The sequence below is a fragment of the Schistocerca gregaria genome, chromosome X, assembly GCF_023897955.1.
Source record: "Schistocerca gregaria isolate iqSchGreg1 chromosome X, iqSchGreg1.2, whole genome shotgun sequence".
Classification (NCBI taxonomy): domain Eukaryota; kingdom Metazoa; phylum Arthropoda; class Insecta; order Orthoptera; family Acrididae; genus Schistocerca; species Schistocerca gregaria.
Window position 1 is genome coordinate 852,314,127 of NC_064931.1, and position 15,933 is coordinate 852,330,059.

The 15,933-nt window shown below is 42.9% G+C and overlaps 1 protein-coding gene across 5 annotated transcripts in view; it reads left to right on the forward strand.

Annotated features, from left to right (window-relative positions):
- Positions 1-15,933, forward strand: part of LOC126297381 (latrophilin Cirl) — a 715,307-nt gene that overhangs the window by 284,914 nt on the left and 414,460 nt on the right. For all 5 annotated transcript variants that reach the window (XM_049988106.1, XM_049988108.1, XM_049988105.1 and 2 more), the window contains one exon: positions 11,952-12,063. In XM_049988106.1, the coding sequence (XP_049844063.1) occupies positions 11,952-12,063 (112 nt within the window). The remainder of the gene's footprint in view (positions 1-11,951; positions 12,064-15,933) is intronic.

The window sequence follows — 15,933 nt, forward strand, 5'->3', positions numbered from 1 at the left end:
CGATAAAATAGATATCGCACTAGACTAATGTGAGACCGCTCTGTCGTACGGGTACGTAAAATTCCGCTTTAAAAAACATTTTGTTTGTAATGGGAAATAAACGGGCGCTTTAAGTGGACACTGGGCGTCGCATGGAAGACGTGATAAGCTGCATTTGTTTGTGCTGACTCCAAACAACACTACAAAAATCCACCGGACTACTCTTAGGAGAGACATCGTACATATTAATGAAAACTATGTATTTATTGTATTATTAACTAATCTACATTAAAATTAAAAAATCTGAGTCATAATACAACAGCTATAAATGTTAAAAAGTTCTGGCGTACATTAGAAAACTGGCCACATTGTCTGCTATAATTTAGCACAACCCAACCCGCCATATATTTACTCGTTGTGGCTTGTATTAGTTGCCTCATCGTGTGTAACCGAGATTAAAGTAACAGTTTGGACTGACATGCTACACCCATTAAGCACCGTGTTGTCTAGTTTCTCGGTGACCAGAAATGAATAAATATGCTACTCGCATCAGCCACCACGGTAGCTTTTGTGTTGAAATAGCCGCCCTTGCCACATTTATTGAGCTGAAGCATTTTAGGAGGTGTTTGTTTGGTACAGACGCGCTCGTTATGCTGAGAGGTTTTCCGGCCTCGCCGCACCGACGTCTGTAGGAGGTGGAACGGCGCATCTCGCTGATTACCCTCATTAACCTTTCTTCCACGCGGCAAGTCCTCGCAGAACGCAAAGGTTGAACGCCTAAATGCAGACCGACTGCCGTTCTTTCATTCGTTAAGTCGGTGTTTATCGCACTCCTAATCGTGCTGGCTGGGGCGGACATCTGTACTACTCTGGAAACAAAAGAGAGAGAAATTCGAGACCACTGATATTTCCTTGCGTTGCGGAGGCTTCTCAGTAATCGTAGTAATGTTCTGTACTTACTGTAATTGCGTTTAAAACCGAGAAGTGAAGTTCTGCCGCGATTGTATATTAGTTATTTTTCGAAAATTAGTAGGGAGAAGACGTTACTTATTCGTACTTTTGAATTCTTAGGCGTCTGATTTATGGAGCTTCTGATAGTAATAATAAAAAAGAAGCAAGTCGATGTAGATTGAAACTTTTTGTCGGGACGTGAGGCGTGCCCGGATAGTTTGCGTGATAATACTACTAATGAAAGGCAATGGTCGACGTTGTATTTCCAGTACAGCGTATAGCTTTATTCTTTTGATAGGATTTAACTATTAGAAAAATAACTTCAGTGTACTAAATTTAATTATGTGATGGCATAATACATTTTTATCATACCTGCGATCCTAACCGGACATGAAATGCACAATTTCGCTGGTCGGAGAAATGTTACAGGTATTGTGGTTTCGTATAACTGGCTGTCTTTTTCGGCGGTTCTTGCACAGTCGATCAACAAAGTTTCGAGCTTACCACAAATTCGTCTTGATCTCTTGTATACACAAACATTGTGTTTTCCCATGACAGATAATCTGTATTTTAATGAGACAGAGGATAGTAAATTCATGTAAAGTTACTCGCTGTAGGTTGGTCGTTGAACCACAAGCGAGAAAAATTTTAATTTGTATCTTTTATCGGGCACGCCACGAGCACGGGTCACGTTACTAAATGGATAAACATTGTCAGACATAAGGGGAACCTTTGATTACCAGTTTGATGGTTCGTACACGCAAAGATACAGTGGATTTTCAGGGTGAAGCCTTATTAGTATCCCACCTAAAAGTTCCTATGTGCGTTCACAATGAAGTGTGCTTTGCATTGACGTACCCTTGTACGATAAGTAGTGAACTTGCGAAGTACTCATACGATTGGTGTAAGGCTTTTGCAGAGTTCGTCATCGTTTCTGTTCCACCGTTGTTCCTTCTGAAGCTCTATATGAGGAAACGGGTTCTCGAATTGAGGAAACAGGTTGAGCGGTAGGAGAGATTCGACAGATGCTGAATCAGTTACAAGGGCTACTTTGTTTTTCAGCCTCCGATCGATCGCGAAAGGGAAATCAAGGTGAAAATCAAATTTAATGTATTTGCAACAGTTCTCTTCATAGTCGCCGTTCCTACTTCGACATTTGTAGTAGCGTGGTACCCCTCGTGCTTTCGGCCCACGGCGCACGCTGGTCAGCCTTGCAGCAACTTCCCATCGAAAACGCTGCAAGAGTGTCTTCGTTGCTCTGCAATGTGAGTCCGAGAATTTTCATGAAGAAGGAAACGCATGACAGTTCTGTTATATGGCCTGCACGAAACCAGGTGACACCCCTCAACATGCACTTAACATTTGGCGGGGACAATATTATTGTTGACGTCTTTACACGCTCACTTCGCGCTCAGAGCTGAAAAGTGCAACGTGATGCGATAGACGGGCGTACTAGAAACTGGACAACGGTTTACCCGATTTGCACTGTGGTTTTAATTTCGCCACCGATCGGAGGTTGAAAATGAGTAAAAAGCTCATTTTGTATTCCGCTGCAGCGGTGGTGTGACGACCGTAATTTGACAGAGAATGGGTACGAACTGTTGAAATGCAAGTGCTCTTTGAGCAGGAAGAACGTTAGGTTGTTGTTGTGCAGCCTTGGCGCCCACGGCTAGCGCTGTCTCGTAATATCATCTCCCGCGGGACGCTGCAGCCAAGTACTTACGTGTGCACATAGTCAGCACACGCAGGCGCATTATGTTCCGGGTGACTGAAGCTCATGCACTTTTAGTTGCTTTATTCTGCAGTATCGAAGACAAAGATTTTTCTTTGCAGCTGTACGTTTTCGCGTTGTGTTCGAGAATATCATCGCACTGTGTATCCTGCTCCCGATTATCGGATAACGTTACGTAGGTAAGATGTGTATTTTCCTGTCGTTCGTTTATAGACACGCGATTAAGTTCGTACGCCACGCAGCTAATTTTTGACGCAGACTAATTTCGCTGAAAAGACACTTTTTATACGTACGAACGCGTAATGGTTTCTTTTGGGATGCGGAGACAGTGTGTCCATTCGAAATTGTGAACCCTGTTTCCCCAATCTATAGGATTTACCGTCCCTTCGACGACGATTTAATTAGAGACGAAACGCAAACCCTGATCGGGAAAGGACAAGAAGGGAAATCGGCCGTTTTCTGTCATTCAATGTAAAGAATGCGGATGGCCAGGCAAGGGTTTGAACGGCTGTTTCCAGAATGTCTTATACAGGCGCCGGGAGCTGCAGAGTCGGTCGAGACGCGGCTTCTGTCGCGATGAAGAGATGCGTGCAGTCCGTGCGCGGAGAACACGTGGAAACAATGGTCGCGGCCGCGCTCTAAACACGATAAATGTGTGTTAGGCGCGGTAATGGTGGGGAACCGGTTGCGCGGCCTTGGTCTGCTACCACCACCTGCTGGCCACTTCCCTCTCCTCTCGTCCTCTTTCTCGTTTTACTGCCTCAAATGCGGGGTAACGTTCCGCGCTGCTCGGCTGCCACCGTACCATCCTCCCGCATATCGAATAACCGTACATTGTTTACGCACAACCGTTCACACTCTGTACCAGGGAAGTGGACTGTGAGCGTACAAGTACAGAGCCGATAACAGAAGCTTGTAGCAAGTATCTCTGTGCATAATCAGGTACCTATAATGCTAAACGCACTTTACATTTTATCTAAGAAACGACTGAAGGAAAAGATCGCACGCAAATATCTTTTTTACCTCTTATCTGCTTCTAAAGTGCAGTAGATGATTGTGAACTTCCTAAAAAATGGCGTTTACCATAAGAGCGAGGCTATTGTAACGGTTAATACAAGGTCTCCCGATGGGAGGGTCGTTGGTTTTGAACGTCTCGCAAGATGTATTTCTGTCTCTTCGCTTTCTTTTGGAATTTAATTTATGTTGCACAGAATTGAAATTTTGGGAATGGAAACCGTCATTGTAGCAAATCAGTACTTTCTGTTGACTAAAAGATCGCGCTTTTAAAGGAACAAGAGAAGAATGTTCCCATTTGTGGTCCGAGTGTTCAACGAAATCCAATTGCGACGTTTGATAGTAGATCCTAGCAATGATACTTGGTTGGGACAGATCTCAATAAGGTAACTTTTTTCAAGAATTTGAATAAAAACAATAGATAGACGGAGAATAAGTAGTTGCACAACGTTTGTAACGCTAACACTCCGTTCCATAGAGTTTTTACTGTTACGAATGCGACAGTTTATTAAAATTCAGACATAGGAAAGAACTGCAACTCCTACATGGTCTTATTTCTATGAGTCTGGAGTAATCTACTATTTGTAAACATAAAGAAACAAGAGAACCAATCCCCTATAGATGCAAATACCTAGAATTCGCCACTAAAGGCTTTGTCGTCCACTAGGAGCGACGTGAGAGGATGAAATTTTTTTCTTTTATCTGGTGTATTGCTACAGAACAAACTAAAAGGTGTTTAGAAAACAGAAATTAGATTGAGTGATGGATTTGTGAATTCCACAATTGCCAAATCCCGCACCAATATAACATCTCGATTAATTAATAAGCGTTACGATTAATTAATAAGCGTTACGAATAATTAATAAAATCGTTATAGAAAGCTACAGATATTTTATTGAGATATACCTTAAAACCTGGCCGTATAGCCGTGCGCATAAAAGCGTCCACTTCTGGGGCAGGGAGGCGCGCCGGCCCTGCTTCGTACGAGAGCCGGTTTGCCGGCCAGCCTGGATGTGGTTTTAACGTTTGAGTACCAACAACGTAAAAAAAAATGATTTTATAATTTTTCACAAAACGAACCTTTATCGTCATAGTACGAAACGAATACAAAAAGCCGGCCGGAGTGACCGAGCGGTTCTAGGCGCTTCAATCTGGAACCGCGCGACCGCTACGGTCTCAGGTTCGAATCCAGCCTGGGGCATAGGTATGTGTGATGTCCTTAGGTTAGTTAGGTATAAGCAGTTCTAAGTTCTAGGGGACTGATGACCTCAGCTGTTAAGTGCCATAGTGCTCAGAGCCATTTTTTTTAATACAAAAAGAAACTGGCAACAAGTAACCAATTAACGTAAGGAGGTGATTTCACTTTGAAACCACTAGGACGTACTGTTTACTATCAACCGTCATATTATGGGATATATTTGGAAGCAATTTCACATTTTTCTTTGACACAATCGCACATCCAGGAACTTAATGAAATCGTAATGCCTAAAACAAATTGAAGTCCTAAATAACAAGCGGAAATGGGTCTAAAATTTAATAAATATGTAGCAGAAGTACGTACTGCTCCAGTGGCTTCGTTTCGAAATCACCCAGAAAAGCAGTAGTACAAACTCAAATTTACGTTACAGTAACTTGAGATATACTTACTCCCACTGTCAGTCATCTCCTTAAATTGATCACTATAAAAAGAAGCACACGTCACCGACTCCCACAATCACGTTGCACATCTCCGCGCCGACTATTGCATTGAACGCTATAAGTGACAGTTGTAATGTACTGCATTCGTAGAAGTACCTCAATGTACCACTAGTTATCTGTCTTGCAATAGCATCGGTGGTTTCATGTGAAAGTGCACTGGTATTTAAAAAAATTAGCAAAATGGCGGTTTCTGGCAGAAACCACTGGTGGTCAAAGGGTGACGGCAGTTTCCCACATCTCAGTAGGTGGATACCAGGCAGGTCTCCACGTTCCGCCTCAGATATACGCCACGCGAACATTTAGAAAACTTTCTCACACTTGAACATAGAATTTACTAAACACTCGTAGAGAAGGGGGTACACTGATTCCGTCCTGGGAGGGGAGGGGGGGGGGGGGTGAAGAGGAGACTGAAATTGACCTTGGCGGTCAGTCACCTTAAACCGATAATCAGCAGCAGAAGCGGGATATCTTAACGGAAGTTTTGGCATCTGTCAAGCAGTTCATTTTCGTTTTCAATTTAAAAATCGGCATTACTTGTCCAGTGAAATTAATTTACTGTCGTCTAGTTTAATTAATTGGTCAGTTGTACATTTCATCTTCGCTCGAATGTTAAAACGTGTATTATTCATCGACATAATATAGTTGTCCTCGCAAAAATGTCAGTAGCGCATGTTAGGAAGCGTTAATGAGAGAGGTACAACAGACAAGGCCGGCGCGTCGTGTGGCAACCCTGGAGAGCCCCTGCTCAACATTCCATTGTACGCCAGTACTGACGCTCGCCATCATTCTTCCTCATTCCCATCACGTTCATTTGTTTTGAGACCTCCGATACAAATCACGATTTTATTTATTTTTCAACTTTTACTACATCCGTTTGTACTTTGTTTTTCAGTCAGCAAGGAAACGTTTGGGTGAAAGAGTAAGGCTAAAATATTACTCGGATGTCAATTTTTGGAGGCTTTAGATGGACCTGAGTTGACATTCCTCATCGTTTTTGGCGCCAATGAACTACTGTGGCTTCTACAAGACTCGTCCATTGGTTGTGTTTCAATTTTTATTACATACGACGAAGTGGCAGCACGTACACATCGTTTATCTCATAACTCGTATCCTTCTTACATCTACATTTTCGCTAATATTTCGTAAGTAACAGAAAATTCAAAGTGCCCTAATATCGTTCCTATTTTGCCAACACCTGTCGTATGAATTCAGAGAATACTGCCCAGCAAACACAAACTCTGTCATATCGGAAGTTTCTTAATTCCACCGTCCCTGACGTGACTGGAAACGTATTAAGAGGAAGTTAGAGCTTCTTGGTCGGGCTTCGAAACTTTTACAAATAAACTTTACGCGGTGCAAAACATCTTGCTTCGTACCGCAGGAAATGCGTTGAGCATCTGTCTCCCACATCTTAAGCAAATACGTGAGTAATCGCGTAAATGTGCTGCAAATATTTTCTATCATCAAACATGGTGATGGCCCCAGACTGACTACCAGTCATACGAGAGATAAGTGAACGATCCCTTTTACTGCTGAGTTATATTTCTTCCAAATCTTTGCGCACGATTCACGCTGTTAAAACAGTAGGCATGTTTAAAATTATTTATGTTTCGAAGCAGTGCTCAACACAAGAAATACACACACCCACGGGAGCTGACGGCTTCCGTGCGACGAATAAAGCTATTATCGCCGATCGCAAAAAGTCAGAGTCGTCTACAAAATGAGTCGCGTAATTTCATTTCATTAAAAAAGAGTGATTGTGTGTTCCCGAGTATGTTGTTTATTTGGGAATTATTGGCCGCGGCGCAGCCCCCGCGCGTTTGATAAATATTTTATTGCGCGTCATGGCCGGCACTTGTTATTCTAAGCGCGGCCGCGAGTCATGCGCTCCCCGCAAAAAGCGATTGTTTCGTGATCCTCATCTTAATTTGGCCGCCCAATTATTCCGTCCCGGCAACGCGGTGCCCGCCGAGGCTGCGCGTCACACTGCCTCGTAATACAGGCAACATCGCCGATATTTCACAAAAGGTTGCCAACTAGTCGTGATGCCCAAGGAGAGAATTGTTTACCGCTGAGTGGTTTTGTCATCTGTTCGATGACTGCAGCTCAGCACGCTATGCTATCTTGCGCAGGTCTCTTCGTGGCTGCACTATAAATCTGACTGACAGCCGCTACAACTCTCCTCCTCCGCCGCACTTCCTTCCATCACGGAGTAAACTATTCATGCCTCAGGATGTCTCCTCCCAACATGTCCCTCCTCTGTCACGTTGTGCCATAAAACACTTTTCTCGTCAATTAAACTGAGAGTATCTCTTCATTACTTACCCAACGCAGCGAGGTGATATTGAACTCTTTTTGTTGCATTACATTTCAAAAGCTTCCCTTCCTATCTCTACTGTTTATCGTCCACGTTTCACTTCCACACACACCACAGTAAAGAAGGATACTTCCGTATTATACTACTTAACACTTAAATTTGTATTAGAAAAAATGTTCAGATGTGTGTGAAATGTTATGGGACTCAACTGCTAAGGTCATCAGTCCCTAAGCTTACACACAACTTAACCTAAATTACCCTAAGGACACACACGCCCGAGGGAGGACTCGAACCTCCGCTGGGACAAACTGCACAGTCTGACTGTAGGGGCTTAGACCGTTTGTATTCGATGTTAACAAATTTCGCATCTTCAGAAACGTTTTTCTTGCCATTGCCAGTCTACATTTTATATCATCTCAACTTCGGTCATCATGAATTATTTCAACGCCCAAATAGGAATACAATTCTTTTAGTGTTTCTTTTTGGCCGATTTAATTCCACTACATTCCATTACCAATGTTATCCATTCCGTTCAACTGCTGTTCCAAGCCGTGTGATGTCTCTGATAGAATTAAAAATGTCGTCTACAAAACAAACACAATTTTTACTTCTCCGTCAAGTATAATCCCTTTCCCAAATGTTCGTTTGGTTCCCTTCACTGCTTGCTCAGTGCACATCTTGAATAACATGAGGGAAAGTTCACAAACCTGTCACTCCCTTCTCAACTACTAAATCTTTGTAATATCTTTCAACTCTTTGAACTGTAGTCTGGTTTCTGCATATGTTAAAAGTAACGTTTCGCTTCATATAGCATATCCTGCTGCAATATTGAAGCAACCAGATTTTTCTGTAATCAGAACTAATTTCTTTCTTCAACGACTTTAGAGAGCCCTTGGAAAGTCGAAATAATAAAATCACGTTCGCTAATTTTACAGCGACTTTTTCGCAAACAAATAAGTGTTCCCTAAATATAATGACACGCTAGCTGTACAGCCCGGGTTCCACCAAATTACCGAAGGATGCTAATAGTTCGTCTTGTCCTCAAGAGTCGAGGATAGGGGAAAAAAAAACTGTCCGTTGTTTCTCCAAGAATCCATCCCAAAATTCTCGCGAGACCACGAAAAACTTAAATTTGCATAGGTTTTGAATCTCGCTTCTCTTGAAATAAGATTCTGGTGTGTTAACTGTATCGCACGGTCAGTTACACGATGCTTAATACGCAAACTATGAGAAATTTGCAGTGTATCTGTTTGTTTATCGACAGACTAAAGATAAAACTGTGCTCACGAATGGCTCATACATTCCCATTTATGTTGGTCGCCTTCTGACTGTAAAAGTTATTCATTTGTAAAAGCCAGTATTGCAGTTCCGACCGTTCGGCGATTATAGAGTGGAAATAATTGCGCTTTGGCACATGCCGAAGCCTTAACAAACATCTGACATGACGTATACAGTACTTTGTTTCATCGCATTGTGTTCCTGATAACAATTTCTTGTGCATATTACTATCTTCGAATTGCATTGTGTGTTGCACGTATTGTTTTCGATAATTGCTCGCACCTGTAATATTGGGTGGACGTACAAATCCGTATAAAGCAGATAGTATCGTAGCACGGTTTTTCTGTGGATACCTGTCTATTTGTTCCTCCTTACGATCCAGTGCGAACTGCTCGGTTTAAATCCAATGTCAGTACATTGCTCGTACTCTACTTTATTTCTGGTCACATCCGTTTTTCGTACTTTTTTTGCGCTTAAGGGGGGTAGGACGTGAAACGGGCCGATTTGGAGCAGGTGAGGCACCACAGGACATTCCATTTTTTACTGTATATATTTTTGCAAATAAATTCATAAAATTTTGTCAGCATGACCAGGAAGGGTTCAGGATTCACACTCATAGCAGTGGAAGTGCAAAAACATAACAAAATATTTTTTTTAGATATGGAATTTCATCATTTTTTCATTTATTGCTGGCTGCATAGTAAGTGAAAAATGATGAAATTTCACATGAAAAAAAATTATTTTGTTATGTTTTTGAACTTCGGCTGCTACGAGTGTGAATCCTAAATCCTTCCTGGTCATGCTGACAAAGTTTTATGAATTTACTTGCAAAAGTATAGACAGTGGAAATTAAAATGTCCTGTGGTGCCTCTCCTGCTCCAAGTCGGCCCGTTTGACGTCCTACCCCCCCCCCCCCCCCTTAATGGAGAATTCCGAAATTTTCGTTGGAGTGTGAGGAACATTGTAGTACATCGATTTCTTATATGAATGCTCGGTGTCCGTTCTTTCGGGCGTGTTCGAAAGAACGTATACGACGCATACATAGAACTGATTCGCCTCGATGGGCAATGAATCCACAGCCTTCAGTGCGGATGCACTTTACGTTCGACCTCCAGGGATGACGCGGATGTCAACTGCCGACAGCTGGCGATAGGTGGGGGTGGGAGTCACCAGCGCAACGGTGGCGCAGGCACGAGGTCCCGTGTTCCAGCCCTGGTCCGGAAAATATTTTCACTCGTCGCTGCCGATTCCGCATCAAATCCTGGTGCATCTAATATCGTTAGTTCCTTACCTTTTCCGTCTCCCTCCTCCAACTTCAATTTACGTAGCACTGATTTCTGCTAATATATGGTGTTTGTGGAACTTGTTAATGATATGTAAACACATTTGCGTCACTACTGTTGCATTTTTAGCATTTGCAAAGAAGAATGCTTTAGTCACTAAGACTGCAAAGCATATTCAGTGGTGAGAAGCAACACCGTGAAAGCAGAAGTACATACACATTCCGTTAGACGACGCAATAAACCTGAATACCATTTGTCTCAAAAGCTGCTAACATGGAGTTCTTCATTAGACGCGAGGAAGTATGGAAAATGGACGCGATCAAAAATATAGTAGTATAGAATCCACCGTGGAATAAAACCATATATGGAATGATTTACACCACCTATTACGACAGATACGAGCAAAAATCAGCCATAATATGAGCGACACATTTACAAAGCATTTCAAACAGTGCAATACTAAACAGAAGCCGTAATTAGGAACACAATGGGATGAAATTAGCTTATGTTTACTACTAAACGAAAACAAAAATTGAAACTTCCCCTAAGAAAATGAATGACTGTGCTGATAAACCTCTTACGTTATTTGATTTTCAAACAGCTGAGCAGAACTGAACGTACTCAGACATTTCTCTCTTTCCTTATTCTGATCGTCACTAAACTGACACACAATATTTTTGGCGCAACGCAATCTTACTTTCAATAATCCCTACAAAGGAATGGCCCTGACTAACAATAACCTATACCTTTCACGAATCACTTACCTCACAAAAATCTTCGTTACTCGAACTACTGCAAAACAGCGAGTACCAATACTGCCAGCTAAATAAAAGATTCAAACTACTGAAGGCACTAACTACTGATAGGCATAGTTAGTAAATGAAAGATTTTGAAAGGGAACAAACAATGTATTTACCTTAATAGTGTTCAAAAGTCAATATTAATTGTGTGTGTGTGTGTGTGTGTGTGTGTGTGTGTGTGTGTGTGTGTGTGTGTGTGTTGTTTGTTTGTTTGTTTGTGTGTGTGTTTATCAACATTCCAACGCTTTCGTTTGGTAAGTTACATCATCTTTGTTTATAGCCGGCCGCGGTGGTCTCGCGGTTCTAGGCGCGCAGTCCGGAACCGTGCGACTGCTACGGTTGCAGGTTCGAATCCTGCCTCGGGCATGGATGTGTGTGATGCCCTTAGGTTAGTTAGGTTTAAGTAGTTTTAAGTTCTAGGGGACTTATGACCACAGCAGTTGAGTCCCATAGTGCTCAGAGCCATTTTTGTTTATATATATAATCAGTTCATGACATCCAGTCTTACAAATTTACTGTCTCTGATGGACACACGTCCAGATCATCCACTCTCAAAACTCCATCTCCCTCCCCACATCCAACACTGCTGGTGGCTCACCTCCAACTGCGCAACGCTACGCGCTGTTAACAGCCAACTGCCCAACACTACAATAGCAAATTCCAATAATGCACACCAGCCACAGACTGCACACAGCACAGTCAGTGATTTTCATATACAGCGCTACATGGCGTTACCAACAGAAAAACCTAAACAGCCTACTTACAATATGCCAAACTTTAAATTACCCAATAAGAAGATGATATGATGGCTTGGTACAGTTGCAGCGCTCCAAGTGGCGTGCAGCGAACCGAGCTCCGTGTACGAGTTTGAGGCTACATGTAACGGTTGTATGTTGCAGATGATGCTTCCGCTGAGGGTGGCTCCGGCGCAGCTCACCCTCACCCTCCTGCTGCTGCTGTTCCTGGCATTGTCAGCGCCGCCTGTCCAGGGCAGCGCGCGAGGTGGAGGAGGTGAGTACTCCAAAATACACACGTCGCCTTCCCCTACAGTCACTTGGCTCTGACGTTCCGAATTTATGGAACTGGCTGTGGAATTCCTAGGCACACGGACATTCTAATGCGCTTCTAGAGGGTGTACTGTTTTCTGACAAATGGGATCGTCTCTGGTCAGAGGACCTGCCAATGACAGTTATGTGCCATAAAAATAACTCGATGCCGCAACAAAGGAATGCACTTTACACCATCGAAGTGATCGAAGGTACTGTGAAGGTGGTGAAGCGTTTGTTGTAGTTAACACGTTGGTTGTACAAGTATCTGCAAAACAATGAAAGGACCAATAGCTGATTGGCACGAGGCAGTGTTTTGTTTATACGGGTGGTAGGGGCACAACGGCATATATTTCTATTGATAGTGAGGGCAGTGTACTGAACAACGTTACATCAGCATTTACTTAATTTGCAGACTAATAATCACAGTAGTATGTTTTTAGGCTGGTTAGTACCTCCAGGTGCCAGCGGTCTTGCGCAGTGGGAACACCGGTTCCCGTCGGAGCACCGAAGTTAGGCGCTGTCGGGCTGGCCTAGCACTCGGATGGGTGACCATAGGATCTGCCGAGCGCCGTTGTCAAGCGGGTTGCACTAAGTCCTTTTCAGGCAAACTGAGGAGCTACTTGATTGAGAATTAGCGGCTCCGGTCTCTTAAACTGACTTACGGCCGGGAGAACAGTGTGCTGACCGGCTCCGGTCTCGTAAAGTGACACGGCCAGGAGAGCGGTGTGCTGGTTGCATACACACCCATATCCGCATCCAGTGAAGACTGCGGGCTGAAGATGACACGGCGGCCGGTCGGTACCGTTGGGCCTTCATGGCGTGTTCTACACCTACGTGTGGCACAAGCAAGCTATTAATGTTCTTTAAATGCAAACATTTTTAGGTTAGGCTTTACCGTGACTTACTGACATTAAATGAAGCAAATTCACTGTTACCAGTCACGTTTTATTTGTTTCTTTCCACGATGCTTTTCGAAGGTTTAAACCTCCATCATCGGGTGGATTTACATTAATTAGTATTACATTTGTGTGTGTGTGTGTGTGTGTGTGTGTGTGTGTGTGTTATGATTTTTGGAGGAACTTGTGGCACTGCCTAGTGGAGAAACAAGACACTGTTACACAATATGGTTTAGGATTACTTTTGACAAAAAGTAAACTGATATCTAATGGTAAACATTAAATAAGTAAACTAGAGTTCCTCCAGTGGTCACAGGTTCCTTTTGTTGTCGTAACACATCACATGCTTACTGCCATATGGCGCCTGGAATCAGCTGGGTGCAAGGTTCGTATAGCAGAAGGGAAGATATAATCAGAAAGTTCAAAGAATATACATCGTAACAACATTATTACAGAATAATTGTTTAATGCATTTGGAGGTGTTTGTTTTGAGGTGTCGAATATATGTGTGTGTGTGTGTGTGTGTGTGTGTGTGTGTGTGTGTGTGTATACTTCAGGTCGTCGTGGAAAGAAATAAATAAGACGGTGACTGGTAACAGTGAACTTGTTGTTTCATTTAATGCCATTAATGTTCATTTTCCCTTGGGCAGCAGGTCCAGTATTGAAGTGTGGACACGTGGATGCAAAACAGATTGATTGTACTGATAAGCGCAGTCCACGACCGTGCAGAAAACATCAGGTAGTAACTTAGGTGACGTGTTTGCAGGACAACTTTTAGACTGGGAGCAAAAAAAAGTAACACACTGGAGAGGGTAGGTATTAAGGCACCACTTATCACAATATCTGTACCTATACCCTTAAAACGCTGTGTGTATTTTTTGAATTTCAGATGCATGTCTTATATTGAGTTTGATTTTGGATCAACTAATTTGTTTCTGTAATTTACTAACAGTTGTCTGGACGTTACTGCAAAGGCAAGTCAAGCGTCGACGATGCAGAAATAACGGGCAAAATTTACGTGGTGCAGTAAAAGTAATAAGTGATACTACTTCAAATGAAAGAACGTATTTCAGTCTGTATAGGTTTGGGTAATTTTGGGGAAGTGGCTCTCTGTTAGCAGAAGAGGCGATAGGCTACATTTTGAAGTTGCATGCTAGAGTGGGAACAGAAACACTGTGATGGAAGCATATAGTGGAATTACAACTAAAGGTGACACTGTGGTTGAATGTCCATTTTAGAGAAGGCTTGTTACATCGTATGGATGCAAACGTGACGAGAAATTTTGACATTTTGAATGAAATGATCTGCACAGGCTGTAAAATCCTTTTTATTAAATGCCACTATCGGTTTCGCGTCAGTTGAAGACTTATCCTCAGGTGATCTGAAGAATAGTGTGTTACTAAAAAGTAGTACTATACAGTTGTACTTGATGATTCTCACAGATTTTTTTTATTAACAAGTAGGAGCGTTACTAGTGTACAGCTTTTTTGGTCTTCATCCAAGTGTTATTTCTATAGGGTCTGCTATCCTCTTCATTTCAACTATAGGCTAGCGCTTTTAGCACGCTGTTTGGTTTATAACCTGACATGAATGATAGGGAGTGGCTCTGAGGCAGTTACCTTTCCATTATGATTTGTTAAAAAGAATTTGTGAGTACTCTTTGGATACTGCTAATTAATACTACTATTTAGTGCCAGTTCTTCAGACCATAGTTAAGAATTCTTTGTAATTTTTTTCTTATTAATTTTGTGCAGATCGCCTGAGAATGCGCCTTCAGTTGACGAGAAACAAGTACTCACTTTTAATAATAATAATTTTTAATAATAATAATAAGTTACAGCCAGTGCAGATAATTTCCTTCAAAATGCGCAAATTTGTTTGCGGTTCTCCGCAATTCAAAATAACATGCTCGAGAAATTTTGAACTTGGTAGACAGTCAATAACGACACGGCATTGCCTACGACGCAAATAGTACTATGATCTTGTTAGGAGCGCTTTATCGAGGCTTCAGAAATTTGTAAAGTAATATACTGTTCCAGTGAGTGCAGTCTTCGACGAAAATGCGACTGTTGGAGTGACAGACACAAGTGCTGGCAGGTAACCATTGCCTTTTCAGAATTACGTATTTGCCCCCACTCTTAAACTTTTCGTGTGGTTTATCGTCTCTGTGCCGCGACACTTGATGCGTATTTCGTGCCATTCGTCATCAGTAATGTCTGTCATATAGCTTAACTGTCAGATATGTAAATCGTAATTACCTCGGAGCCATGTTCATTTCCATTGACTGACGAGTCTCACAAGTCTTATTCTGTGCTAGCCGCGTTTATCCGACGACATACGTGATCGTTTCGATATATCGGCTGCCTATCTTGCGTCGTCGTTGCTCTCTGTAGGCCATTGAATCATATTTTCCCGCACATCTGAAACAGGCAGGGTCGTAACTGTCGCTAACGTGTACATCGGCAATCGTAAACTCGGTTGATGTGCACCCGTATGTACGTCCGAACTTGTGGTACAGGACCGTTACCTCTGTCCCCGGTCGTAGGGACGGCGGCAGCCAAGTTAAAAACGGCCGTTAATATGAGTGACGGTACCCTTCGGAAAGGGCGAGCCTCCGGCGCCCGACCTAATGCCACTCGCTGAACTGGCTAAGGAACGGTGCACCGGAATAACTCAATTCCACGCCTCTCGCGTAAACAGCAAGCTCCGCTAAAATTCCGCCCGTGTTGTCTCAGTGGCGCTGCATATTTATAAGCGGGCAAATGTGTTCGAATTTGATTAGCGTCGAGTTAGAGCGCCAGTCGACTCGGCTTCATCAGCGGCGCGCCGCGTCCTGAAGCCCTTTTGTCAGGGGAGGGGGTGGTACAGAAAACCGCCGCGCCGCGAGACACTGGAGTGGGGGTTACTAATGCATGCCGGGCGGTGGCAACCCCATA